At 45.9% G+C, this 26809-nt stretch overlaps 1 protein-coding gene across 9 annotated transcripts; it reads right to left on the reverse strand.

The window, feature by feature from the left end:
• Positions 1–491: 491 nt before the first annotated feature.
• Positions 492–26779, reverse strand: LOC137349383 (zinc finger protein 623-like). Of its 9 annotated transcripts, none has more exons than XM_068014897.1 (7): positions 26577–26779; positions 16445–16566; positions 12977–13042; positions 9817–11027; positions 5647–5760; positions 4625–4745; positions 492–4199 (listed from the first exon to the last, which is right to left on the reverse strand). In XM_068014897.1, the coding sequence occupies exon 7, from the start codon at positions 4090–4092 to the stop codon at positions 3151–3153; it is 942 nt and encodes a 313-aa protein (XP_067870998.1). In that variant the 5' UTR covers positions 4093–4199; positions 4625–4745; positions 5647–5760; positions 9817–11027; positions 12977–13042; positions 16445–16566; positions 26577–26779; the 3' UTR covers positions 492–3150. The 9 variants fall into 9 exon arrangements, with proteins under 9 accessions (XP_067870998.1, XP_067870997.1, XP_067870995.1 ...); XM_068014896.1 differs by having other exon boundaries at positions 10497–11027; positions 12977–13507; XM_068014894.1 differs by having other exon boundaries at positions 9914–11027; positions 12977–13507.
• Positions 26780–26809: the final 30 nt, after the last annotated feature.

Genomic DNA, 26809 nt, shown 5'->3' on the forward strand with positions numbered 1-26809 from the left:
TCTATAGAAATGGCTCAGATGAAGGGATTGAGTGTAATGTATGCAGGTTTGCTGATGATACAAAGTTAGGTGGGAAAGCAAGAAATGAGGAAGACAGAAAGAGGCTTCAGAGGGATACAGACAGGTTGGGTGGGTGAGTGGGTAAGAACATGGCAGATGGATTACAATACGGTGAAATGTGAAGTTATCCACTTCGATAATAAAAATGTTTAAAAAACAATTTTTAAAATGAATGTTGAGAAACTGAGAAATGTTTGCATTCAGAGGGACCTGGGTGTTGTTACGACCAAGGTGGGAGTAACGCACTGTTAATTCAGTCCCACTGCTTCACAGGTCACAGCGTATTCATAAAGTTTCCCACCTACTGGAAATTAGCCAAATTAAACACTTTATTTATCCCCCAGAATAAAGCACACCAAACCAGATTTCTTCAAACAACAACAAAATTAACTATTTATTAATAAACTAAATCTTAAACAATAATGGGATGAATCAATGCATATATATATATAAAAAACTTCTTATTCTTCCCAAGCCTCATGCACACACACACATATTCAAAAACCAGTTAACTGGGGAGAAAGAGTTTTTGGTGTTCAACTGTTTCTTCGGAATAATAAAATCGTTGGTGGTCTGGTAGGATATTTCGAAATCGGTGAGGTGGCCCAGAGTTGAAAAGTCAGAAGCCACTTAAAGTCTCTCCAGGCAAGTTTGTTGAGCAGTCTGTGATGAGTAGACGGTCAAGGCAATTCGTCTACAGCAGGCATCACACAGATCTTTCAGCAAAAGGTATAGCAACAGGTCTACTTAAATTTTAAAGTAGCAGTCCAGCAATAGTAGCATTCTTGAAATTTCAGGATCTCCCAAAAAGCACGAGTAACAGGAATCACTCTTGAGGCAGAGATTTTTCAGAAGCAATAGGAATTTGCTACCTTTAACAATGCAGGGCTTCCTCTCAGCAAAGGAGCCTTTCTCCACAGACAGTAGCAACTCCTCTTTCTCTGGGTCTTTTCCTCTCCAGGCAGAACACAGACACAACTCAAATGTGGAATTTCGTTCTACAAGAGATGCCTTCTTTTCAGGGAGAGGTCTTTTTCAAGTCTGCCAAAAAACACAAGTCCCAGCCAGTTTGTTCTACCTCCTGCCTGCCCAGCACTGGTCTTTCACAAAGCAAAGTGAAATTGAACTCTTAACAATGTCACGTGACCGATCATTTTCCTTGCTGTTGTTGCTTGGAAACAAGTTGCCTTGGAGACTGTGCCCCACCCAGTTCAGCATTCAATTTTCTCAGTTAAAAGCAAAGCACATGTAACAGTGTCCTTGTATATGAATCACAGGAAGCTAACATCGAGGGAAAGCGAGTAATTAGGAAAGCAAATAGTATGTTAGCTTTCGTTACAAAGGGATTGGGGTAGAAGAGTAAAGAAGTCTTACTACAATTATACAGGACATTGGTGAGGCCCCACCTGGAGCAGTGTGTGCAATTTTGGTCTCCTTGCTAAGGAATGATATACCACCATTGTGGGAATGCAATGAAGGTTCACTAGTCTGGTTCCTGGGATTGTTCTATTTATTCATAGTCTGTGGGTGTTACTGAAATGGCCAGCATTTATTGCCTATCCCTAATTGCCCCTGAGAAGGTGGTGGTGAGCTACTTCCTTGAATATAACTGAGTGACTAGCTAGGCCATTTCATCATGTAGTTCAGAGTCAACCACATTTCTGTGGGTCTGGAGTCAGACCAGATCGGGTAAGGACGGCAGATTTCCTTCCCTGAAGGAAATTCGTGAACCAGGTGGATTTTTAGGACAATCCTAGTTTCATGGTCACCAATATTGATCCTCGCTTTTTAATTGCAGTGGTGGGATTTGAATTCATGTCTTGGCATCATTAGTCCAGGCCTCTGGATTACGAGTTCAGTAACAGAACCACTATTGTACAGCATCCCCACTCTGATCCATCTCCTCCTATAAGGAGAGATTGAGTAGATTAGACCTATTTTCCCTGGGGTTTAGAAGAAGGAGATGTGATCTGACTGAAACATCAATCCTTAAGGGACTTGGCAGGGTCGATGCTGAGAAAATGTTTCCCCTGTCTGGGGAATCTAGAACACCGGGTCACTGTCTCAGGATAAGGGATAAGACATTTAGGACTGAAATGAAGAGAAATTTCCTCACTGAAAGGGTTGTGAATCTTTGGAATTGTCTTCCCCAGGGAGCAGTGGATGCTCAGTCATTGAGTATATTTCAGACAGAGATTGATAGATTTTTGGTTCCTGAGGGAATTAAGGGATATGGAGATAGTGCGGGAAGGTGGAGTTGAGAAGATCAGCCATGATCTGGGTGAATGGCAGAGCAGGTTCGAAGGGCCAAATGGCCTCCTCCAGCTCCTATTTCTTATGTTCATTAAACCTCAGTCTGGTTCCTCTCGAGCTGCTGAGTGAGTGAATTAAATCTTTCTCGACAAATCACCAAGATACCAGATGACAAGTCATACCCGAAACATCATTTATTGGTTACAAATCACAACTTAGTTAAATCTGGACACACAGACACTTTATAAACATGTATAAACACATTAAATGTAATCAGAGTTATCCAGCAGTTCAGCACTAATAGGGAGAGTATTTCACAAAACAAGTAACAAAGATTAACCAGACGATTCAGTGATTGACTGTAAATCAACACTAATGGATGCTGAGTATTAATTACAGCAGGAACCGGAGTCTGAGCTTATAAATTGGTGAGTTTACTTGAAGAGTAATTCCTTCACTATCTGACATGTTAACAGTTGTGAACAGCCTGTCTGTCCAACAGCTCCAGTCTACGAGTGCTTAGAAACACACAGAGCTTAAACAGCCTCATTCTTGAGCTGAAGAACAGACTTTCTCCTGTCAATATAGAGTTACAGGATTGGCCTGTGATCTGTTTATTGTTCATCTTTTGTTCAGTACATTTACTGAGTGGATTTCAATTGAAAATGAGGTTTGAAGACATGACGGTCTATTCACACATGAATGAGAGACGCTGTGGGCCAGACGCTCAGTTCAAGAAGAGCAACTGACATCAGAAATAAACCCCAACTGTCAGAATGAACATGGTTCAATCTGGATATGATTAACAGCAGCAACAGCAGAATCCAACCCCTGTAATTATCTGTGAACCCGCTGGTGTCTCAGCAGATAGGATGGCTGAGTGAATCCCTTCCTGCACACGGAGCAGATGTATGACCTCTCCCCAATGTGAATGAACTGGTGTGACACCAGGTGGGATGACTGAGTAAATCTCTTCCCACATACGGAGCAGGTGAATGGCCGCTCCCCAGTGTGAACTCGCTGGTGTATCAGCCGAGCAGTTGAATCAGCAAATCCCTTCCCACACTCAGAGCAGGTGAATGGCCTCTCACCAGTGTGAACTCGCTGGTGTATCAGCAGGGTGGATGAAGCAGTGAATCCCTTCCCACAATCAGAGCAGGTGAATGGCCTCTCCCCAGTGTGAATTCGTTGGTGTGTCAGCAGGTTCCCTGACAGAGAGAATCTCTTCCCACACTCAGAGCAGGTGAATGGCCTCTCCCCAGTGTGAACTCGCTGGTGTCTCAGTAGGGCGGATGAACGAATGAATCCCTTCCCACAATCATTGCAGGTGAATGGCCTCTCCCCAGTGTGAACTCGTTGGTGTGTCAGTAGGGCGCATAAATGAATGTATCCCTTCCCACACTCAGTGCAGGTGAACGGTTTCTCGCCAGTGTGAATTCGCTGGTGTGTCTGCAGGTTTGATAACTGAGTGAATCCCTTCCCACACTCAGTGCAGGTGAATGGCCTCTCCCCAGTGTGAACTCGTTGGTGTGCGAGTAGGGAGGATGACTGAGTGAATCCCTTCCCACACTCAGTGCAGATGAACGGCCTCTCCTCAGTTTGACTGTGTCGATGAGTTTCCAGCTCAGACGTGTAATTTAATTCTTTCTCACGGTCCCCACATTTCCACCGCTTCTCCCCAGTGTTACTACACTTGTGTACCGACAGGCCAGCTGATCGGCTGAAGCCCCGTCCACACACAGAACACGTGTACGGTTTCTCCACACTTTTTGCTTCCATGATCAAAGGCCAATGATATTCAGATCCTGATGAATCGAGTGACTGTCACATCTTGAGGTGATATTTTGTTTGACTTTCCATTCCGCAAATCCTCCCTTTCTAATACCCTGGAACATGAAGTTACAACAGGAAAAAGGGAGTGAGAGAGAACCCACAAAAACACAAAGACAAGTTGTGAAATTGAGCTGAATGAATCTGGTAATTTGTGGGACCAGAACAGAGAGTGGGCGGGGCTTCAGGGCCCCAGTGACCAGGAGAGAAAATCATTGACTCATTAATTTTATTCTCACTCTGCACACGGGCTGGAGAACTGAACCCAACCACAGTAGAGGGAGGGAGAAAACTGGCAGAGGAGGAAAGAAATGGTGCAGATGGTGCCATGGGTTTGGATTTCAGCACAGGGAGGAGGGAGAGTGTGTGGGACTGCGATTTACAGCTTTGGGGAAACAAGAGAGGAATAAAATGTTCCATAGGATCTCGAATTGTCTGATCTGAATTTCTATCCTGTACTGACAGTGATGACTTTTATTACCTCCTTTTACAGGGTATTAGGAGAGGATTTCCACACATTGATTTGATGCTCACTCTGCACACAGGGGCTTTCGCACCATCTCCCCTGAAGGTGCTGGGGTTACTGTTTACATCCCACTGAACTGTAAGAAAGAATATCTTATTAGATGATATTAAAGATAGTATTATATTATAATAATATAACGAGAGGCCGTTCACCTGCTCCGTCTGTGGGAAGGAATTTAATCGATATCCAAAATGTCTACTACTGCAAGCAAAAACCATGCCAGGGAACTCACCAAATCAGTGTTCAACGTAATGTTGGGAAAGTAAGTTAATACATTGGTTTCCTCATTTAAAGCTTATGCACAAAAATGCACATTTTTGTTATTTTGATGAACAGTCAAATAAATTTCTAATACCTTTACCTTTCTGAACGTTGCTCACCTCTGGCCCCCTATGTAGGACAACATTTCGAATGTAGCCCCTCATGCAAAAAGGCTGGACACTCCTGATCTATACTATCAGTTCTAACATCCTGAAAATTTCCAGGTTGTCAGAAGGGAAAGAGAGAGGCAATATATGCTTAATGGCACAGATCCAGAGTGTGCAGGGACAGAGGGACCTGGGGGTTTATATGTATAGATCATTGAAGGTGGCAGGACATATTGAGAACAGTTAGCAAAGAATATGGGATCTTGGGCTTGATAAATAGAGGTATTGAGTGCAAAAGCAGGGAAGTTAAGGGAAACTTTTATAAAACTCTGGTTCAGCCACAACTAGAATATCACAACCAGTTCTGATCACCACACTTTAGGAAGGATGAGAAGGTCCTTGAGAGGGTGCAGAGGAGATTTACCAGAATGGTTCCAGGGATGAGGGAATTTAGCTACAAGGTCAAGTTGGAGAAGCTGGGATTGTTCTCCTTGGAACGCGGGACTGGGAGCTTCTTATTGGGGGTGTTGAGGCCGACACCGGATATTTCTGAAGCCTCCCTGCACATCCACCAGCTTCATTCCTCCCCTGCACTCAGCAATTGCTCACCCACTGAGGTTCTGACACGACTGCTTCCGTCCAGCTCGAGCACCTTCACTGCCTTTGATTCTGTGAGCAACTCGTGCAATAAAACAAAAGGAAAGTCCTGCAGATGCTGGAAATCTGAAATAAAAGGAGAAAATGCTGGAAATACTCAGCAGGTCTCAGTGAAGAGAGAAACATATTTAATGTTTCAGGCACATCAAACCGCCAGTGCCTGCAGCCTGGAACTCGGAGTGGGAGGAGGAGGAAGAATGAGGAGAGACAATATAGTCCAACATTCACAGCAACCTACAATACACCCACATTACTGGGATAGGGAGACAGAGTTTAGAAACAAAAACAAGAAATGCTGGATTCACTCAGCAGGTCTGGCAGCATCTGTGGAAAGAGAAGCAGAGTTAACGTTTCGGGTCAGTGACCCTTCTTCGGAACTGACAAATATTAGAAAAGTCACAGATTATAAACAAGTGAGGTGGGGGTTGGGCAAGAGAAGGTGCAGATTGGACCAGGCCGCATAGCTGACCAAAAGGTCACGGAGCAAAGGCAAACAATATGTTAATGGTGTGTTGAAAGACAAAGCATTAGTACAGATTAGGTGTGAATATACTGATTATTGAACATCAGCAAGTGCAAACCTGAAGAAAAACAACCTGAAAAAAACAGTGGGTAAGCAAACTGAACAAACTAAGATGAAATGAAATAAATGCAAAAAAAGATTGTAAAAAATGTAAAAAGGAAAGCAAAAAAAAAGGAAGAAAAAATAACTAAAAATGACTAAAAATGAAAGTAAAGTGGGGGGCTGTCATGCTCTGAAATTATTGAACTTTAGAAACACTCAGCAACACAACTCCAGTAAAAGATCCCAGGAGGAAAAGGGGGAGCAGTGTGTGTACCTGCCCTGATATCCCCCTCCCCAGGCCTGTCAGTCAAACCCCCCACTCTACAGCTCAGCCTAGCAGCTTCCTGCACCTTGAGCCAGCCCTGCCCAGGTGTGGCCCAGTCCAAGTGGAGTCTTTGTGGAACCAGGGAGTGGGGGAGGGGGGACCTCCTGCCCTGTGCTGTGTCCCAAATGGTTCCTCCCTCCCCTCCCCCAGGCCCCTTTATAACTGAGCTCAGTTTCCCGCAGCTGCCGCCCGCTCGGTGCAAACACAGGACCGGGAGTTTGTTATTGGGAGGTGGGGGGGGTTGAGGCCTACACCGGGTATTTCTGAATCCTCCCCGCCCACCAGCCGCCACTTACCGGCTGCAGAAGCGACTCACAACCGTCTCTCCGCCGCCATCACTCACTCCAAACACTGGTCCGCAATACGCCTGCGCACCCGGCGCTTAACCTCTGACCTGTGCGCTCACAATGTCCAGTTGATTGACGGCAGCTGCCTGCCAATAGGAAGAGGGGGCGGGACAGGAGGACAGATTCTGCGCAGTTCCTCCCTCATTTGCTTCTCTTTGAAAGCCCGAGGATGAATCCATCAGCATCCGGGACCTGTCAGCCCGCAGCTCCATTAGTTCCTTTTCAGAAAACTGTCTCATTCCCTTTGAAATGTTTCAATTAAACCTGCCTCCACCACACTCTCAGACAGTGCATTCCACACATTAACCACTCGCTGGGTGGAAAAGTTTTTCCTCATGTTATTTTTGTTTCTTTTCCCAATTACTTTCAATCTGTTCCCTCTCGTCCTCCATCCTTTCACCAGTGGGAACAGTTTCTCTCCATCTACTCTGTTTGACCTGATGCCATGAGACATCATGGGGTCCGGAGCCCATGTTGAGGACGTCTCGGGCAACTCCCTCCTGACTGTATAACACTGTGCCGTCACCTCTGCTGGGTCTGTCCTGCTTGTGGGACACCTAGGGATGGTGATGGCAGTGTCTGGGACATTGTCTGTCAGGTATGATTCTCTGTCCAGACCTCTCGTGATTTTGAATACCTCGATCAAATCATCTCTCAGCCTTCTCTTCAAGGAAAACAGCACCCTTTTTCTTTATCATAATCTCTACCTCTTTTATGATCCAGGGAGCTCTGGATTTATTTGCCCTACCTTTCCACTTCAAGGGAACATATGTTAACTGTGCCCGATCGATCTCTTTTTTGAAGGTAACCCATTGTTCAGCTGTCAGGTTTCCTGGCAACTTTTGAATCTCATTTATTCAGCCAGCTCCATTCTTACCCCATTGAAGTTGTCTTTCCCCCAGTTAATTACTCTTACTCTGGATTGTTCTTTATCCTTTTCTATGGTCAGCCTAAATCTTATGATACAATGATCAATCTCCCCTACATGCTCCCCTCCTGATAATTGATCGACTTGGCCCACCTCATTCTCAAGAACCAGGTCCAGGAGTGCCTCCTTTCTCAATGGACTAGCAACATACTGTTGTGGAAAACTTTCCTGAACAACTCTCGGAACACTTGCCCCTCACTGCCCTTCACACTACTACTATCCCACTACATGCTTAAATAATTAAAGTCCCCCATTCGAACTACCCGATAATTTTTGCACCTCTCTGTAATTCCATTGCATTTTTTCTCCTCCACGTTCTTCCCACTAGCTGGTGACCTATAGACAACACTGAGCAATGTAAATGCATCTTTTTTGTTCCTTCGTTCCAGCCAAATTGATTCTTTTATCGACACCAATGGGACATCCTTTTTCTCCAACACTGCAATGTTCTCATTTATCAATACTCCACCGCCCCTTTCCCTTTCCTTTCTTTCCTGAACACCTTGTATCCAGGAATATTTAACACCCAGTCCTGCCCTTCTTTGAGCCAGGTCTCTGTTCTAGCCACAACATCATATTTCCACATGGCAATCTGCACATGTACCTCACCAATCTGATTAACCACACTCTGTGCATTCACATACATGCACATTAACGCTGATTTAGACTTTATTACTTTATCCCTGACTCTGACCCCACCTTATAACTTGCTATTCCCTACTCCAGTGCTAACTATCTCTCCCAGTATTCTGTGCACCTTGGTGTTCCGGTCTGATATTTTTCCCTGGTTCCCATACCCCTGACAAGTTACCAGTTTTGCTTCCCTCCAATCGGAACTCCCTCTCAGGTTTCCATCCCCTTACCAATCTAGTTTAAACCCTCCCCAACAGCACTAGTAATCTCCCTGTGAGGATATTAGTCCCAATGCTGCTTCGATGCAACCCGTCCATCTTGTATGGGTCCCACCTGTCCCAGTGCCTCAGAAATCTGATGCCCTCCCTCCCACACCAGTTCTCCAATCACCTGTTTAATCAGTCAATTCTCCTATTCCTACGCTCACTTGCACATGGGAGTGGGAGTAATCCTGACATAACTGCTTTTGAGGCCCTGCTTTTTTAATCTCCTTCCTAGTTCCCTAAAATTTGTTGTCAGGACCTCATTTACCCTTTCCATCTATGTTAATGGTGCCAACGTGGACCACGACCTCTGGCTGTTCACCTTCCCCCAGATAAATGTCCTGTAGCCGTTCAGTGACATCCTTGATCCTGGCACCAGGGAGGCAACACACCATCCTGGAGTTCGATCTACAGCTGCAGAAAGACTTCTGTGTTCCCCTGACTAATGAATGCCCCATCACGACTGCTGTTCCACTCTTCCTCCACCCCTCCTGTGCAGCTGAGCCACCTGACAAACGTGGCTCTGTCTGCACTCCTCTGAGGAACCATCACCCTCACCAAGGAAAGCCGATTAGCAAGTGAGATCATATCAGGGGACTCCTGCACTACCTGCCTGGTTCTCTTAGACTGTCTGACGGTTACCCATTCCTTATCCTCCTGCATGCTCCTAACCTGTGGTGTGATCACCTCCCTAAACCTGCTATCCATGTAGTTCTCTGCATTGTGGATGCACCACAGTGACTCCAGCCACTGCTCGAGATCCAAACCCTGGAGCTCAAGCTTGTGCAGCCGGTGACACTTCCTGCAGATGTGTTTTTCCAGGACACATGGTGCGTCCATGACATCCCACATGTCACAAGCTGTGCTTTGTACTCAGCCAAGCTGCCGTGCCAGACCTTAACTTAACCGACTATTTAGAAGGAGAATATCTGACCAGTTACTCAACCAACCAGCTCCTTCCACTGCACAGAAACAAGAACCAAATACTGGAGGACAGAAAAAGTAGAAAAAGGAGCACCTCCTCTCCCCTTCACTGAACTCACCACTCAGCAAACACATACCTCCAGACTCTGTTTACAATCTGCACTCCTCATCAATCTTTTAGTCATTCTTTGCTGTTTTTCTACATTCTGTCCAACATTCTGATCTGCCACCCACCTTTGTGCAATTATATGCTTTTCCTTTAATTTTGATATGACCTTTAACATTTCTAGTAAACCATCAATAGTGGGTCCTCCCCACTCCAAATCCTGTTCATACTGAGAATCCCAGGGTGGAGAGCTGGAATATCCTGTCTCAAAACACAGTCACAGAGACACAGCATCATTTACTTGCACAGAACAAGGCCATTTGGCCCATCAATTCCATGTCAGCTCTCCAGGGAGCAATCCACTCAGTCCCACTGCCCCACATCAGCCCATAGCCCTGCAAGTTTATTTTCTTCAAGTGACCATCCAGTTTCCTTTGAAAATCATTGATTATTTCCACTTCCACCACACACATTGGCAGCGAGTTCCAGGTCAGAACCACTTGCTGCAGAAGAAGTTCTTCCTCACATTCCTGCTGCAACTCTTCCTCAAAACCTTCAATCTGTGTTCCCTAGTTCTTGTACCATTAGTTCATGGGAACAGTTTTTCTTTGTCTAATTTATCAAAGTCTCTCAGAATCTTGTACATTTCGATGAAATTTTCCCTCAATCTCCTTTGCTCCAAGGAGAACAACCGCAACTTCTCCAACCTACCCTTGTGAACTCTCTGCTGTGCAGGAGGTGTGATAACTGAGTGAATCCCTTCCCACACACGGAGCCGGTGAACGGCCTCTCCCCAGTGTGACTGAGTTAATGAATATCCAGCTTTGATGGAGAACCGAATCCCTTCCCACAGTCCCCACATTTCCATGGTTTCTCCGTGGTGAGGGTGTCCTTGTGTCTCTCCAGGTTGGATGATCAGTTGAAGCCTCGTCCACACACAGAACACGTGTACAGTTTCTCCCTGCTGTGAATGGTGATGTTTTCTCAGGCTGTGTAACTGGTTAAAGCTCTTTCCACAGTCAGTCACTGGAACACTCTCACTCGGGTGTGTGTGTGTGTCTCGGTGCTTTTCCAGTCACACTGATGTTTGAAATCTTTTCCCACAGGCAGAACAGACAAACATTTCTCCTTCCACATTCTCAGTCCGATGATATTCAGGTCCTGATGAATCGAGTGACTGTCAGATCTTGATGTGATGTTTGGTTTGAATTTCCCGTCAGTAAATCCTCCCCTTCTAATACCCTGTAAAAGGAGTTTACAAAAGTCAGCACTGTCAGTCCAGGATAGAAATTCAGAACAGACAGTTCTAGTTTCTATGGAACATTCTTTCCTCTCTTGTTTCCCCCAAACATGTGATCCATTCAAACTAAAAGAAGCCAAATTAAGCAACAAGTTGTAACAGAAGCAAAGGGAACGTTCCCAACTAAACCAGAACATTGCTCCCAGTGTCCACGAGACACTCCGTTTCCTGAGGTGTCCACCGGTTGCAGAAGGCCACCCCGGCAGGGACAGGACCACGGAAGACAAGGCAGCAGCTAAAGTGACACACCCACTCCGAGCATGGTCCCTGTATATCCTGGACCTACACATTGTTTCTCAGCCTGAGCGAGAGAGAGAGAGAGAGAGATGGAGAAGGTGAGAACTGAGTGTTTAAATATACAAGACAGATACAAACCTGGGTGGGTTTGGGGTGGATGAGGTGAGGGAGAGGAAGGCATTGGGGGGACTGGGGGGTTTTTGGAAGGGCAGGTCATCGAAAGGGCTGTGGGTGTGGGTGGTGTTTTAACCAGGCCCAAGAGCAGGTCCCAGAAAAGATCCTCCAACCTCGCCACCCCACCTCCACACCGAGTGGCCAGAGATTAGGAGAATGGGGTTAAACTGTAACCAAGGTCATTGATAAGGTCACACTAGGCAGACTGGTCATGAAAATAAAAGCAAAGCAGCAAGTTAGAGCCAAAATTGACTCAGAGGCAGGAAGCAAAGGGTAATGGTTGATGAGTGTTTGTGTGACTGGAAGGCTGTTTTCAGTGAGGTTCTGCAGGGATCAGTACTGGGTCCTTTGCTTTTTGTTCTATATATCAATGGTTTGGACTTGAATGTAGGGGGTTTGATTAAAAACTTTGCAGATGATAGTAAAAACTGACCATGTAGTTGATAATGAAGAAGAAAGTTGTAAACTGCAGGAAGATATCAATGGACTGGTCAGATGGGCAGAATAGTGACAAATGGAATTCAATCCGGAGAAGTGTGAGGTAATGTATTTGGAGACAGCTAACAAGGCAAGGGAATACACAATAAATGGTGGGATATTGAGAAGTATAGAGGAACAGAGGGAACTTGGAGTGCATGTTCATAGATCCCTGAATATGGCTGGGCAGGTAGATAAGGCGGAAGGGATACTTGCCTTTATTGACCAAGGCAGAGAACATAAGAGCATGGAGGTTACTCTGGAAATGTATAAACCACTGGTTAGAACACAGCTGGAGGACTGTGTACAGTTCTGGTCACTGCACTGTAGGAAAGATGTGGTTGTATTAGAGAGGGTACAGAGGAGATTTACGAGGATGTTGTCTGGATTGGAGAATTTTCGTTCTGAGGAAATATTGGATAGGTGAGGGTTGTTTTCTTTGGAACAGAGGAGGCTGAGGGGAGACCGAATTGAAGTGTAGAAAATGATGATGGGTCTAAATAGAGTGGTTAGGAAGGACCTATTCCCCTTGGTTGAGGGGCCCATAACCAGGGGCATCGATTTATGCTAAGAGGTAGGAAATTTAAAAGGGATTTGAGGGGAAATGTTTTCAACCAGAGGGCGGTGGGGATCTACAACTCACTGCCTGGGAGGGTGGTAGAGGCAGAAACCTTCAAAACAATTAGTGCCCTAACCTACAAGTGTATTATTACGACCAACCGCTCAAGTCAAAGCCCCCCAATCAAAATATACAGTTTTGATAGTGGTGGGAGAAACACACTGTTGATTCAGTCCCGTCCCTCACAGATCGCCTGACATTTTAAACATTCCAAATTAAGGAAAGATCCACCAAATTGTACCATCTATTAACCCCCGAATAAGGCTAACCAAACCAGGTGTCTTTAGATCAACGAATTAAGTGTTTAATTCGAAAAACTAAATTCTTAAACACTACTAACATATAAACATTTTAAACAGAAAAAAATAGTATTTGCATATTTACGCTCCTGCTGAAGTGAAATCGTCCTAAGTGGAATAGTCCAAGGTTGCTTGAAGTCCTTACAGCTGTCTGATTGGGGGGGGGGGGGGGGGGGGGAGAAAATAAAACAGTAGAGCAGTTCATAGTCTAGTTCAGCAGTTGAATTGATGCTGTTCTTCTCCAGTGATAAATTTCAACAATTACAGTTCAGTAGTTAAAGGAATTGGTTATCTTCTTTTATGAAATTAATCTGACTTGATATCAAAAAAATTTTGAGTATAATAATTAGGGTCTAAATAAACCGAGAGAGAGCTCTCTTTTCCTTCAGTATATGCTGGATGATCATCTGTATCTGTCTCTGTTAACGGTGTCTCAAATGCTAGTTTTTCAACTAGTTTCAAATGTCAATTGGAAACAATGTATCTCTCGATCTTCAGACTCTGAGTGGCTGTATCCCGGGGCAACGAGAATACATTCTTTGACTCAGTCTCTGGAGCTTGTTGCCTTAAAACAGTACTGTTCCTTTTCCAGCCTTAAAGGCACACCGCATTCTTCCTAGAAAAAAAATACAGGATCATAACACGATGGACCAACAGCTGGAAAGCAGGATTAGGCTGGATGGCTCCCTGTCAGCCAGCGAGGACACGCTGGGCCGAATGGCCTCCTTCCGTACTGTAAATTTCCAGGATTCTAAGTTGAGGAGCAGCCCATTCAGGTAATGATACAGGGGCTGTAACCTCTCACACTGAATATATACATGGCCCATGGACTCTTCAAGGCTGCAAACATCACATGCAGCCTGAGAGTGGGTGAAGCTGCTTAAAACCCTATTGTCCAGGATGCCCCATGTCCTGGGCACTCGGACCCAGTTGGAAACAGAATTTGTCAGGTCCTGTTTGCTCTCTGTGCCCTCACCAAGATGGCTGTGCTTGCACCCGGACCCCGCCCTGTCCAAGATAGCAGCCAGTGACCCCTCTCCCCCAGACCTGTCACCATGAGGTAAACACGGGGCCTCTTGGCCTACCAGTCCACCCAAGGCTCCAATTCCTCCCCTGTACCCACATCTCCTCTCACCACCCGAGCCACCTGGTCCATCTCAGTCCATCTCCATTACCTACGCTGGACATGCTCAGTGCACAGTTCGATCCCACGCCAATGCACTGGGCCCCTGTGGTCATTGAAAAGGGACTGACCCTCATCACGGGAGTCCTGGGTAATGAATCCTCCACTGAAAGCTCCAAATATTGAATGGATGATTTTGTGTCATCCCATTGAGATCAGGGTCAGAGAGACAATGGAGAAAATTATTAAATAAATTATACTGAAACCCGAGTGCCCGGGACATCAACTATAGTGTGAAGTACACTGGGAATTCTGTTCTTCACCCACATTTGGACTCAGGAATTAGAGGGATGTTTTCATAACTTGTAGTTGACACCAAACTGGATGATAGAACTAATAATGAGGAGGAGTGCATTGAAATCCAGGAAGACAGAAACAGGCTGGCAGACTGGACAGATAAATGGGAAATGAAATTCAACAGAGTGAAATGTGAACTGGTTCATTTTGGGAGGAGGAATAAGGAGGCCAGTTATTGGTTAGAATGTAAGAAATTAAATGGAGCAGAGCAGCAAAGAGATCTGGGAACAGAGTCACATAAATCACTAAAAGGAGCAACACAAGTTGATAAGAGAGCAAAGAAACAGCTGATGTTCTTTTCTCGAGGAATACAATGTAACAGCAGGGAGGGAATGTTACATTTATAGAGAACCTCACTAAGAAGGACTGTGAGCAGTTCTGGTCTCCAGATTAAAAAAGGATATTGAAGACTGAAGAAAGTGCAGAATAGATTTACAAAGATGTCACCAGAGAGGATGTTACTATCCAGCAAGATTGAGCAGGCTGGGGATCCTTTCTCTGGAAAAGAGAAGACTAGGAGGAGAACTGATAGAGGTCTTTAAAATTATCAGTCAGTCAGAACAAGGGGGCAGCAATATAATACAGACATTAACAGGTCAAATAGAGAACTTAGGAGGAATTTCTCTACTCAGAGAGTGGTGAGAATGTGGAACTCACTGCCATGTGGAGTGGTTGAAGGTGATAACAATGATGTGTTTAAGGGGAGGCTCAATACATTTATGAGGGAGAAGGGAATAGAGGGATATGAGGGCAGGGTGGGATGATGTAATTAGATAGGGAGGAGGCTCATGTGGATTATAAACAGCAGCACAGACGAGAGGGGCTGAACGGCCTGTTTCTGGGCTGTATTTCTGTGCACAGTCAGCCTGGGTGGATTAATGCTCAGGTTCACTGGGCCCAGGGGTGGATTAATGAAAGTTCTGGCTCTATGTTTTAGACGATGCTGCCGAGTACTGCAGGTGATGGAGAAGAGTTTCTCTCTATCTACCCTATCAGTTTCAATTAATATCTTGAAAACTTTGATCAAATCACCCCTTAATCTTCTGAATTCCAGGGACTACAACCCTCACAGTGAGGTGATTCATTCTGGCAGAAGGAATAGGGAGAGGCAACATGCACTTAATGGTACAGTTCTAAAGAGTTTGCAGGGATAGAGGGACCTGAGGGTTCATGTGCAGAGATCACTGAAAGTGGAAGGAAGTATTGAGGGAACAGTTGGCAAAGCAAATGGGATCTTGGGCCTCATAAATAGAGGTATTGAACACAAAAGGAAGGAAGTTATGCTGAATATTTATAAAGCTCTGGTTAGGCCACAACTAGAGTATTGCATCCAGTTCTGGTCACCACACTTTAGGAAGGATGTGAAGGTCCTCGAGAGGGTGCAGAGATTTATCAGAATGGTTTCTGAGATGAGAGAATTTAGCTACAAGGTTAGGTTAGAGGAGCTGGTGTTGTTCTCCTTGGAGCAAAGGAGAGTGAGGGAAGATCTGATAGAGGTGTTGAAAATGATGACAGGTTTAGATAAGGCAGACCAAGAAAAGCTGTTCCCATTAGCTGATGATACAAGGATCAGTGGACACAGATTCAGGTTTTGAGATACAGGAGGGATGTGAGGAAGCAGTTTTTTTACACAGTGAATGATAATGACCTGGAACTCACTGCCTACGAGGGTGGTGGAAGTGGAGACGATCAATGATTACAAAAGGAAATTAGATGGGCACTTGAGGGAAATAAACCTGCAGGACTACAGGGATAGAGTGGGGGAATGGGACTGACTGGATTGTTCGACAGAGAGTGGGATGGAATCAAAAAGATCAATGTCCTCCTTCTGTGCTGTAATAACTCTGATTCATTTGTGTAATCTCTCCTCGTAATTTAACCCTTGGAGTCCAGGTATCATTCAGGTAAATCTACACTGCAATCCCTCCAAGGCCATTATATCCTTCCGAAGGTGTGGTGCCCAGAACTGAACACAATACTCCAGGTGTGGTCTAACCAGGGCTTTGTGTATCTCAGTGCTTTTCCATTCTCACTGATACCTGAAATCTTTTCCCACAGACAGAACAGACAAACCTTTCTCCTTCCACATTCAAAGGCCGATGATATTCAGGTCCTGATGTATCGAGTGACTGTCAGATCTTGATGTGATGTTTGGCTCGAGATTCCCCATCTGCATATCCCCTGCTTCTAAGCCCCTGTAAAAGGAATTTACAAAAACCATCACTGTCAGTCCAGGATAGAAATTCACAACATTCTCTCCTCCTGCTTCCTGGCCCAGGATGTCTGTACATGCACCCTGCTGTACATTGTCCTGAGGGAGGCCACACACCAGCCTGGATTCACGTCTGCGACTGCAGAAACGCCTGTGTATTCCCCTATCAAATCTCCTATCACTATTGCTCATTCAGTCAGCTTTGTGACCCTCTGTGAAGCTGATCCAACTGTGCTGCCATGGCCTTGACTCTGGCTGCACTCCTGAGATGAACCATCACTTTCATCAGTATTCAGAACTGAATACTGGTTGGAGAGTGTGATGCACTCAGGGGTCTCCTGCATTCCCTGCCTGTTTCTTCTTGACTGTCAGTTGGCCACCCATTGCCTCTCTCCCTGCATACTCTTAAGCTGCAGGGTGACCATATCTATAAACGTGCTGTCCACAAAGCTCTCACCTCATGGATGCACCGCAGTGACACCAGCTGCAGTTCATGCTCCGAAAACCGGAGCTCGAGCTGCTGCAACGCGTTTTATCTTCATCCATGTGATGTGGGTGTTGCTGGCTCGGCCAGTATTTATTGTCCATCCCAAACTGCCCTTGACAACTGAGAGGCTCGCTCGGCCATTTCAGAGGGCATTTCAGAGTCAGCCACATTGCTGTGGATCTGGAGTCACATGGAGGCCAGATCAGGTAATGACAACAGATTTCCCATTAGTGAACCAGATGGATTTTTTAATTGCAGATTTATTAATTGAATTTAAATGTCACCATCTGCCGTGGTGGGATTCGAACCCATGTTCCAGTGACATTACCCCGATGTCACCACCTCCCCCAATGATACTTCCAACACAAAAGGTTATCTGGAGTTGACACATTACACAGGATGTGCATTCCAGAGGTCGGAACAGCCCCACCATTGGCAGGAATTTGGGACTTGTAACTGCAAAGGCTTTTGTCATCAAAAAGGACTGTGTAATGTATCAGTGTGGTGTGAGATATTCAAGTGTTGAAGAAGTAAAGAAAATATCTTTGCAAATAGCTGTCACCACAATTTGCAATCAAAGTGCTATTTAGTTAATTGTGGATTTCTTTTAGTTTAGTTATTAGAACAAAAGACTGAAAATGTGAAATCTTGTGTAATTTATTAGTGTGGTCTGGGGATTCATATCTCATATTTTTCATATTGACAATCTCTGAGGTCGGAACAACTGGAAAGTGGGATGAACAGATACAATGGGCGGAATGGCCTCCTCCTGTGCTGTAAATAGAGTCAGAGAGTTACACAGCACAGAAACAGGCCCTTCGGCCCATCGTGTCCGTGCTGGCCATCAAGCACCTAACTATTCTAATCCCATTTTCCAGCACCTGGCCCACAGTCTTGTATGCTATGGTGTTTCAAGTGCTCATCTGAATACATGGTTAAATGTTGTGAGGGTTCCTGCCTCTACCACCTCTTCAGGCAGTGCTTTTCAGATTCCAACCACCCTCTGGCTGAAACTTGTTTTTTCCCCACAAATCCTCTCTAAACCTCCTGCCCCTTACCTTAAAATCAATGTCTCCTGGTTATTGACACCTCCACGAAGGGAAAAAGTTTCTTCCTATCGAACCTATCAATGCCCATCATAAATTTGAATACCTCAATCATATCCCCCTTCAGCCTTCTCTGCTCTAACGAAAACAACCCCAGCCTATTCAGTCTCTCTTCATAGCTGAAATGCTCCAGCCCAGGCAACATCCTGGTGAATCTCCACTGCACCCTCTCCAGTGCAATCACATCCTTCCTCTAGTGTGGTGCCTGGAACTGTACACAGTACTCCAGCTGTGGCCTAACTAGCATTTTATACAGCTCCACCATAACCTCCCTGCTCTTATATTCTATGCCTCAGCTGATAAAGGCAAGTATCCCATATGCCTTCCAAACTACCTGATCTACCTGTGCTGCTGCCTTCAGTGATCTATGGACAAGTACACCAAGGTCCCTCTGTACTTCCTCGGGTCCTACCATCCATTGTATATTCCCTTGCCTTGTTAGTTCTCCCAAAATGCATCACCTCACACTTCTCAGGATTAAATTCCATTTGCCACTGCTCTGCCCATCTTACCAGCCCATCTGTATCGTCCTGTAATCTGAGGCTTTCCTCCTCACTATTTACGACACCACCAATTTTCATGTCAACTGTGAATTTACTTATCATACCTCCTATATTCACATCTAAATCATTAGTGTACACTACAAACAGTAAGGGTCCCAGTACCGATCCCTGTGGTGCACCACTGGTCTCGGGTTTCCACTTGCAAAAACAACCCTCGACCATCACCCTCTGCCTCCTGCCACTAAGCCAATTTTGGATCCAATTTGCCAAATTGCCCTGGATCCCATGGGCTCTGACCTTCTTAACCACTCTCCCAAGTGGGACCTTATCAAAGGCTTACTGAAATCCATGCAGACTACATCAACTGCTTTACCCTCATCTACACACCTAGTCACTGCCGTGAAAAATTCAATCAAGTTAGTTAGACACGATCTCCCCCTGACAAAGCCATGTTGACTATCCCTGATTAATCCCTGCCTCTCCAACTGGAGATTAATCCTGTCCCTCAGAACTTTTTCCAATATTTTCCCAACCACTGATGTTAGACTCACTGGCCTGCAAGTACCTGGTTTATCCCTGCTACCCTTCTTGATAATGGCACCACATTCGTAGTCCTCCAGTCCTCTGGTACCTCTCCAGTGACCAGAGAGGATCTGAAAATTTATGTCAGAGCCCTGCTATCTCCTCCCTTGCCTCACATAACAGCCTGGGATACATCTCATCTGGGACTGGGGATTTATCCACTTTTAAGCCCGCTAAAACAGCTAATACTTCCTCACTTTCAATGCTAATATGTTCAAGTGTATCACAATCCCCCTCCCTGATCTCTACACCTACATCATCCTTCTCCATAGTGAACACAGATGCAAAGTAATCATTTAAAACCTCACCTATGTCCTCTGGCTCCACACACAGATTGGCACTTTGGTCCCTAATGGGCCCCACTCTTTCACTGGTTATCCTCTTGCCCTTAATATACTGAGAAAATGCCTTAGCATTTTCCTTGATCTTGCCCGCCAGTGTTTTTTCATGCCCCCTCTTTGCTCTCCTAATTACTTTTTTTTGTACCTGCCCCCCCCCCCCCCCCCCCACCCCACTGCACTTTCTATACTCCTCCAGGTCCTCTGCTGTTTTCAGCACTTTGAATCTGGCATAAGCCTCCTTTTTTTTTCTGATCCAATCCTCTATATCCCTTGACATCCAGGGTTCCCTGGACTTGTTGGTCCTACCCTTCACCTTTCCGGGTACATGTTGCCTCTGAACCCTCACTATTTCCTCTTTGACTCGCACTGGTCTGATGTAGACTTTCCTACAAGTAGCTGCTCCCAGTCCACTTTGGCCAGATCCTGTTTTATCATATTGAAATCAGCCTTCCCCCAATTCAGAACTTTTATTTCCAGCCCGCCTTTGTCTTTTTCTTACAGAGTTATGGTCACTATCCCCGAAATGCTCCCCCACTGACACTTCTACCACTTGTCCAGCCTCATTCCCTGGGATTAGGTCCAGTACTGCGCCTTTTCTTGTTGGACTTTCTAGGTACTGGCTCAAAAAAGTCTCCTGTATATATTTTAAGAATTCCGCCCCCTTGAAGTTTTTTACAGTAAGACCATCCCAGTTGATATCAGGTAAGTTGAAATCCCCGACTATTATTACTCCATTAGTTTTACACCTGTCTGAGAGTTGCCGACATATCTGCTCCTCTATCGCTCCCTGACTGTTTGGAGGCCTGTAGTACACTCCCAGCCAAGTGATTGCCCCCTTTTTGTTTTTAAGTTCTACTCATCTGGCCTCATTTGAAGAACCTTCTCAGATATCATCCCTCCTTACTGCAGTAATTGACTCCTTCATCAACAGAGCAATGCGACCTCCTCTTTTATCCCTTCTCCTGTCACACCTGAAGATTCTATAGCCTGGAATATTGAGCTGCCAGTCCTGCCCTTCCCTCAACCATCTCTGTGATAGCAACAATATCATAATCCCATGTGCTAATCAACGCCCTCAATTCATCTGTCTTGCATTAAAATAAATGCAATCCAGCCTTGCATTTGTCACTTGTGCCTTAACAGGTCTATATTTGCTCTGCCTAACAGACTGACTCAGTTTCTCTTCTATATTTGACTGAGCATCACCCGCTCCTATACCTCCACTCTGTATCCCATTCCTCTGCCAAATGTGTTGAAACTGCCCCCAACAGCACTCGTAAACCTCCCAGCAAGGATGTTCGTCCAACTTGTACATTTCCCACCTTTGCCAGAAACAGACCCAGTGATCCAGGAAGCTAAAGCCCTCCCTCCTGCACCATCTCTTCATCCACACATTCATCTGCTCTATCCTCCTATTCCTATACTCACTAGCATGTGGCACGAGAGTAATACAGAGATTACAACCTTGGAGGTCCTGCTTTTTAATCTGCTACCTAGCTCCCTAAATTCTTGTTTCAGGTCTTCATCCTCTTTTTACCTCCGTCGTTGGGAGCAACGTGTTCCACGACCTCTGACTATTCGCCCCCCACTTCAGAATGTCCTGCAGCCACTCCGTGACTACCTTGACCCCAGCACCAGGGAGGCAACATACCATCCTGAAGTCACGTTTGTGGCCACAGAAATGCCTATCTGTATCCCTTACGATAGAATCCATTATCAGTATAGTTCTTCCAGTCCTTTTCCTCCCCTGCTGTGCAGCAGAGCCATGCGTGGTACCACAAACTTGGCTGTTGCTGCTTTCCCCTGGGAGGTCATTCCCCCCAACAGTATCCAAAGTGGTCTATCTGTTTGAGAGGGGGATGGCCACAGGGGACTCCTGCACTACCTGCCTGTGCCTACAACTCCATCTGGTGGTCACCAATCTCATTTCTGCCTGTGCAGCCATTACCTGCAGTGTGACCACCTCTCTAAAGGTGCTATCCACAACGTCCTCAGCATCGCGAATGCTCCACAGTGAATCCACCTGCAGCTCCAGCTCCATAATGCGGGTAGTCAGTAGCTGCAGCTGGATCCACTTCCTGCACACATGGTCGTCAGGGACACTGGAAGCATCCCTGATTTCCCACATAGCGCAGGAGGAGCATTTCACGGGGCTGAGCTCTCCTGCCATGACTTACCTTTAGATTAATTAGTTACTCCCTTTAAAAAATATTAATTACACGAGAGGATTGTTCTACTCCAAACACTACCCACAACAATCTAAATTACTCGAATTGAAAAAAAACACTCTTCGTACTCACTTTATCACTCGAGGTCTTTTTTTAAACAAAAAACAACTTTCCCCTTATTTTTTAAAGCTAATTAAATTGACTAACAGTTGTTAATTACCCAACCAATCACAAACAAAGAACAAAGAACAGTTCAGCACAGGAACAGGCCATTCGGCCCTCCAAGCCTGCGTCAATCTTGATGCCTGCCGAAACTAACATCTTCTGCACTTCCAGGGCCCATATCGCTCCATTCCCTTCCTATTCATATATTTGTCAAGATGTCTCTTAGACGTCGCTATCGTATCTGCTTCCACCACCTCCCCTGGCAGCAAGTTCCAGGCACTCACCACCCTCTGTGTAAAGAACTTGCCTCGCACATCCCCTCTAAACTTTGCCCCTTGCACCTTAAACCTATGTTCCCTAGTAACTGACTCTTCCACCCTGAGAAAAAGCTTCTGACTATCCACTCTGTCCATGTCGCTCATAACTTTGTAAACCTCTATCATGTCGCCCCTCCACCTCCATTGTTCCAGTGAAAACAATCCGAGTTTTTCCAACCTCTCCTCATAGCTAATGCCCTCCAGACCAGGCAACATCCTGGTAAACCTCCTCTGTACCCTCTCCAAAGCCTCCACGTCCTTTTGGTAGTGTGGTGACCAGAATTGCACGCAATATTCTAAGTGTGGCCAAACTAAAGTTCTGTACAGCTGCAACATGACTTGCCAATTTTTATACTCTATGCCCCGACCGATGAAGACAAGCATGCCGAATGCCTTCTTGACTACCTTATCCACCTGTGTTGCCACTTTCAGTGACCAGTGGACCTGTACGCCCAGATCTCTCTGCCTGTCAATACTCCTAAGGGTTCTGCCATTTACTGTATACCTCCCACCTGCATTAGACCTTCCAAAATGTATTACCTCACATTTGTCCTGATTAAACACCATCTGCCATTTCTGCGCCCAAGTCTCCAACTGATCTATATCCTGCTGTATCCTCTGATAATCCTCATCATTATCCGCAACTTCACCAACCTTTGTGTCGTCCGCAAACTTACTAATCAGACCAGCTACATTTTCCTCCAAATCATTTATATATACTACAAACAGCAAAGGTCCCAGCACTGATCCCTGCGGAACACCACTAGTCACATCCCTCCATTCAGAAAAACACCCATCCACTGTTCCCCTCTGTCTTCTGTGACTGAGCCAGTTCTGTATCCATCTTGCCAGTTCACCTCTGATCCCGTGTGACTTCACCTTTTGCACCAGTCTGCCATGCGGGACCTTGTCAAAGGCTTTACTAAAGTCCATATAGACAACATCCACCGCCCTTCCCTCATCAATCATCTTCGTCACTTCCTCAAAAAACTCAATCAAATTAGTAAGACACGACCTCCCCTTCACAAAACCATGCTGACTCTCGCTAATAAGTTTGTTTGTTTCCAAATGGGAGTAAATCCTGTCCCGAAGAATCCTCTCTAATAGCTTCCCTACCACTGACGTAAGGCTCACCGGCCTATAATTTCCTGGATTATCCTTGCCACCCTTCTGAAACAAAGCAACAACTTTGGCTATTCTCCAGTCCTCTGGGACCTCACCTGTAGCCAATGAGGATGCAAAGATTTCTGTCAAGGTCCCAGCAATTTCTTCCCTTGCCTCCCTCAGTATTCTTGGGTAGATCCCATCAGGCCCTGGGGACTTATCTACCTTAATGCTTTGCAACACACCCAACACCTCCTCCTTTTTAAAAATGAGATGACTGAGACTATCTGCACTCCCTTCCCTATGCTCATCATCCACCAAGTCCTTCTCCTTGGTGAATACTGATGCAAAGTACTCATTTAGCACCTCACCCATTTCCTCTGGCTCCACGCATAGATTCCCATCTCTGTCCTTGAGTGGGCCAACCCTTTCCCTGGTTACCCTCTTGCTCTTTATATATGTATAAAAAGCCTTGGGATTTTCCTTAATCCTGTTTGCCAATAGCTTTTCATGACCCATTTTAGCCCTCCTAACTCCTTGCTTAAGTTCCTTTCTACTATCTTTTATTCCTCAAGTTCTTCGTCTGTTCCTAGCCTTCCAGCCCTTACAAATGCTTCCTTTTTCTTTTTGACTGGGCTCACAATATCCCGTGTTAACCAAGCTTCCCGAAACTTGCCAAACTTGTCTTTCTTCCTCACAGGAACATGCTGGTCCTGGATTCTAATCAGCTGACGTTTGAAAGACTCCCACATGTCAGATGTTGATTTACCCTCAAACAGCCACCCCCAAACTAATTTCGTGAGTTCCTGCCTAATATTGTTATAATTAGCCTTCCCCCAATTTAGCACCTTCACCCGAGGACTACTCTTATCCTTATCCACAAGTACCTTAAAACTTATGGAATTATGGTCACTGCTCCCGAAATGCTCCCCCACTGAAACTTCGACCACCTGGCCGGGCTCATTCCCCAATGCCAGGTCCAGAATGGCCCCATCCCTAGTTGGACTATCTACATATTGTTTCAAGAAGCCCTCCTGGATGCTCCTCACAAATTCGGCCCCATCCAAGCCCCTAGCACTAAGTGAGTCCCAGTCAATATTGGGGAAGTTAAAATCACCCACCACTACAACCCTGTTACCTTTACATCTTTCCAAAATCTGTCTACATATCTGCTCCTCTACCTCCCGCTGGCTGTTGGGAGGCCTGTAGTAAACCCCCATCATGACTGCACCCTTCCTATTCCTGAGCTCCACCCATATTGCCTTGCTGTATGATCCCTCTGAGGTGTCCTCCCGCAGTACAGCTGTGATATTCTCCTTAACCAGTAATGCAACTCCCCCACCCCTTTTACATCCCCCTCTATCCCACCTGAAGCTTCTAAAGCCTGGAACATTTAGCTGCCAATCCTGCCCTTCCCTCAACCAAGTCTCTGTAATAGCAACATCATATTTCCAAGTACGAATCCAAGCTCTAAGTTCATCTGCCTTACCTGTTATACTTCTCGCATTGAAACAAATGCACTTCAGACCACCAGTCCCGCTGTGCTCAGCAACATCTCCCTGCATGCTCTTCCTCTTAGTCCCACTGGCCTTATTTACTGTGTCTTCCTCATTTACTTCACTAGCTGTCCTACTGCTCTGGTTCCCACCTCCCTGCCATACTAGTTCAAACCCTCCCGAATGACACTGGCAAACCTTGCAGCCAGGATATTAGTGCCCTTCCAGTTTAGATGCAACCCGTCCTTCTTGTACAGGTCCCATCTTTCCCTGAAGAGAGCCCAATGGTCCAGATATCTGAAACCCTCCCTTCTACACCAGCTGCTCAGCCACGTGTTTAGCTGCACTATCTTCCGATTTTTAGCCTCACTGGCACATGGCACAGGGAGTAATCCAGAGATTACAACCCTAGAGGTCCTGTTTTTTAACTTACTATTTAACTCCCTAAACTCCCCCTGCAGGACCTCATCACTCTTCCTGCCTATGTCATTGGTACCAATGTGTACCACAACCTCTGGCTGTTCACCCTCCCCCTTCACAATGCCCTCTGTCCGTTCAGAGACATCCTTGACCCTGGCACCAGGGAGGCAACATACCTTCCTGGAGTCTCTTTCACGTCCACAGAAGCGCCTATCTGTGCCCCTTACTATAGAGTCCCCTATAACTATTACTCTTCTGCACTTTGTCCCTCCTTGCTGAACAACAGTGCCAACCGTGGTGCCACTGCTCTGGCTGCTGCTGTTTTCCCCTGATAGGCCACCCCCCCAACAGTATCCAAAACGGTATACTTGTTAGAGAGGGGGATAGCCACAGGGGATTCCTGCACTGACTGCCTGTCCCTTCTAGCGGTCACCCATCTATCTGCCTGCACTTTGGGTGTAACCACTTCTCTAAAACTCCCGTCTATGACGCTTTCCGTCACCTTGAAAATTTCCCGTGATATCACTAAGTCCTTTTTTTCCCTCTTTCGAGTCTCAGCGCACGCCGAGAGACACAGGGAGCCTGTCGCCGCTCTGGATCAGCTTCCTCACAGGTCCACCAGTCGTCGCTCCGCTCCCAGGTAAGTAAGGGCCTCGAGCCCCGCTCTTTATTTATAGCCTGCCATGTTTTATGTTTTCTATTTTCTATTGCACAGGATATTCACTGCAGAGGTAGGAGCAGCCCTGCAATTGCTCCAGCTATTAGGTAATAAACTTGCTACTACTAGCGGCGCAGTGGTTAGCACCGCAGCCTCACAGCTCCAGCGATTCTGGGTTCTCCCTGTGACGGCGTGGGTTTCTGCTGGGTGCTCCGGTTTCCTCCCAAAGCCAAAGCTTTGCAGGTTGATAGGTAAATTGGCGATTGCAAATTGCCCCTAGTGTAGGTCGGTGGTAGGGGAATTGAGGGGATATGGTAGGAATATGGGATGAATATGGGATGAATATGGGATGAATATGGGATGAATATGGGATGAATATGGGATGAATATGGGATTAATGTAGGATTAATATAAATGGCTGGTTGATGGTCGGCACAGACTCGGTGTATCTCTAAATAAATAAATAATAAACCTCAATACTTAAAAAAAAAAGACGACTCACCGGCTACTCACTTCCCTTCTATTGGTGTCAGTTAAATCTCAGGAAGCTGCCCCTTATTCTGATGAAAACTGGAATGTTTAATTTCCAGCTCCTTGGACAAACTTCCTAACTTTGGAGAAAGGGAAACAAAGTTACAAAACTTACCAGCCAATCAACTCACAGGCTTCCTGACTCGGTGGAAAAGGGAGAAGAAACTGGGAAATGGCGGCTCGAATACTGAAGTCGCTGCACCATCACTTTCATGCGGCCCCTCCCTTCCCCCGGGGTTCTCGCCGAACCCGGCGGCTCTGATTCAGGGCCTGAGAGCCGTTGAAACTCGGTGTTACCGAGGCTGCGCTCAACTTCCGGGAACGGCACCGCGCATGCTCCGCGGAGAC

This window comes from Heterodontus francisci, chromosome 34, assembly GCF_036365525.1.
Source record: "Heterodontus francisci isolate sHetFra1 chromosome 34, sHetFra1.hap1, whole genome shotgun sequence".
NCBI classification, from domain to species: Eukaryota; Metazoa; Chordata; class Chondrichthyes; order Heterodontiformes; family Heterodontidae; genus Heterodontus; species Heterodontus francisci.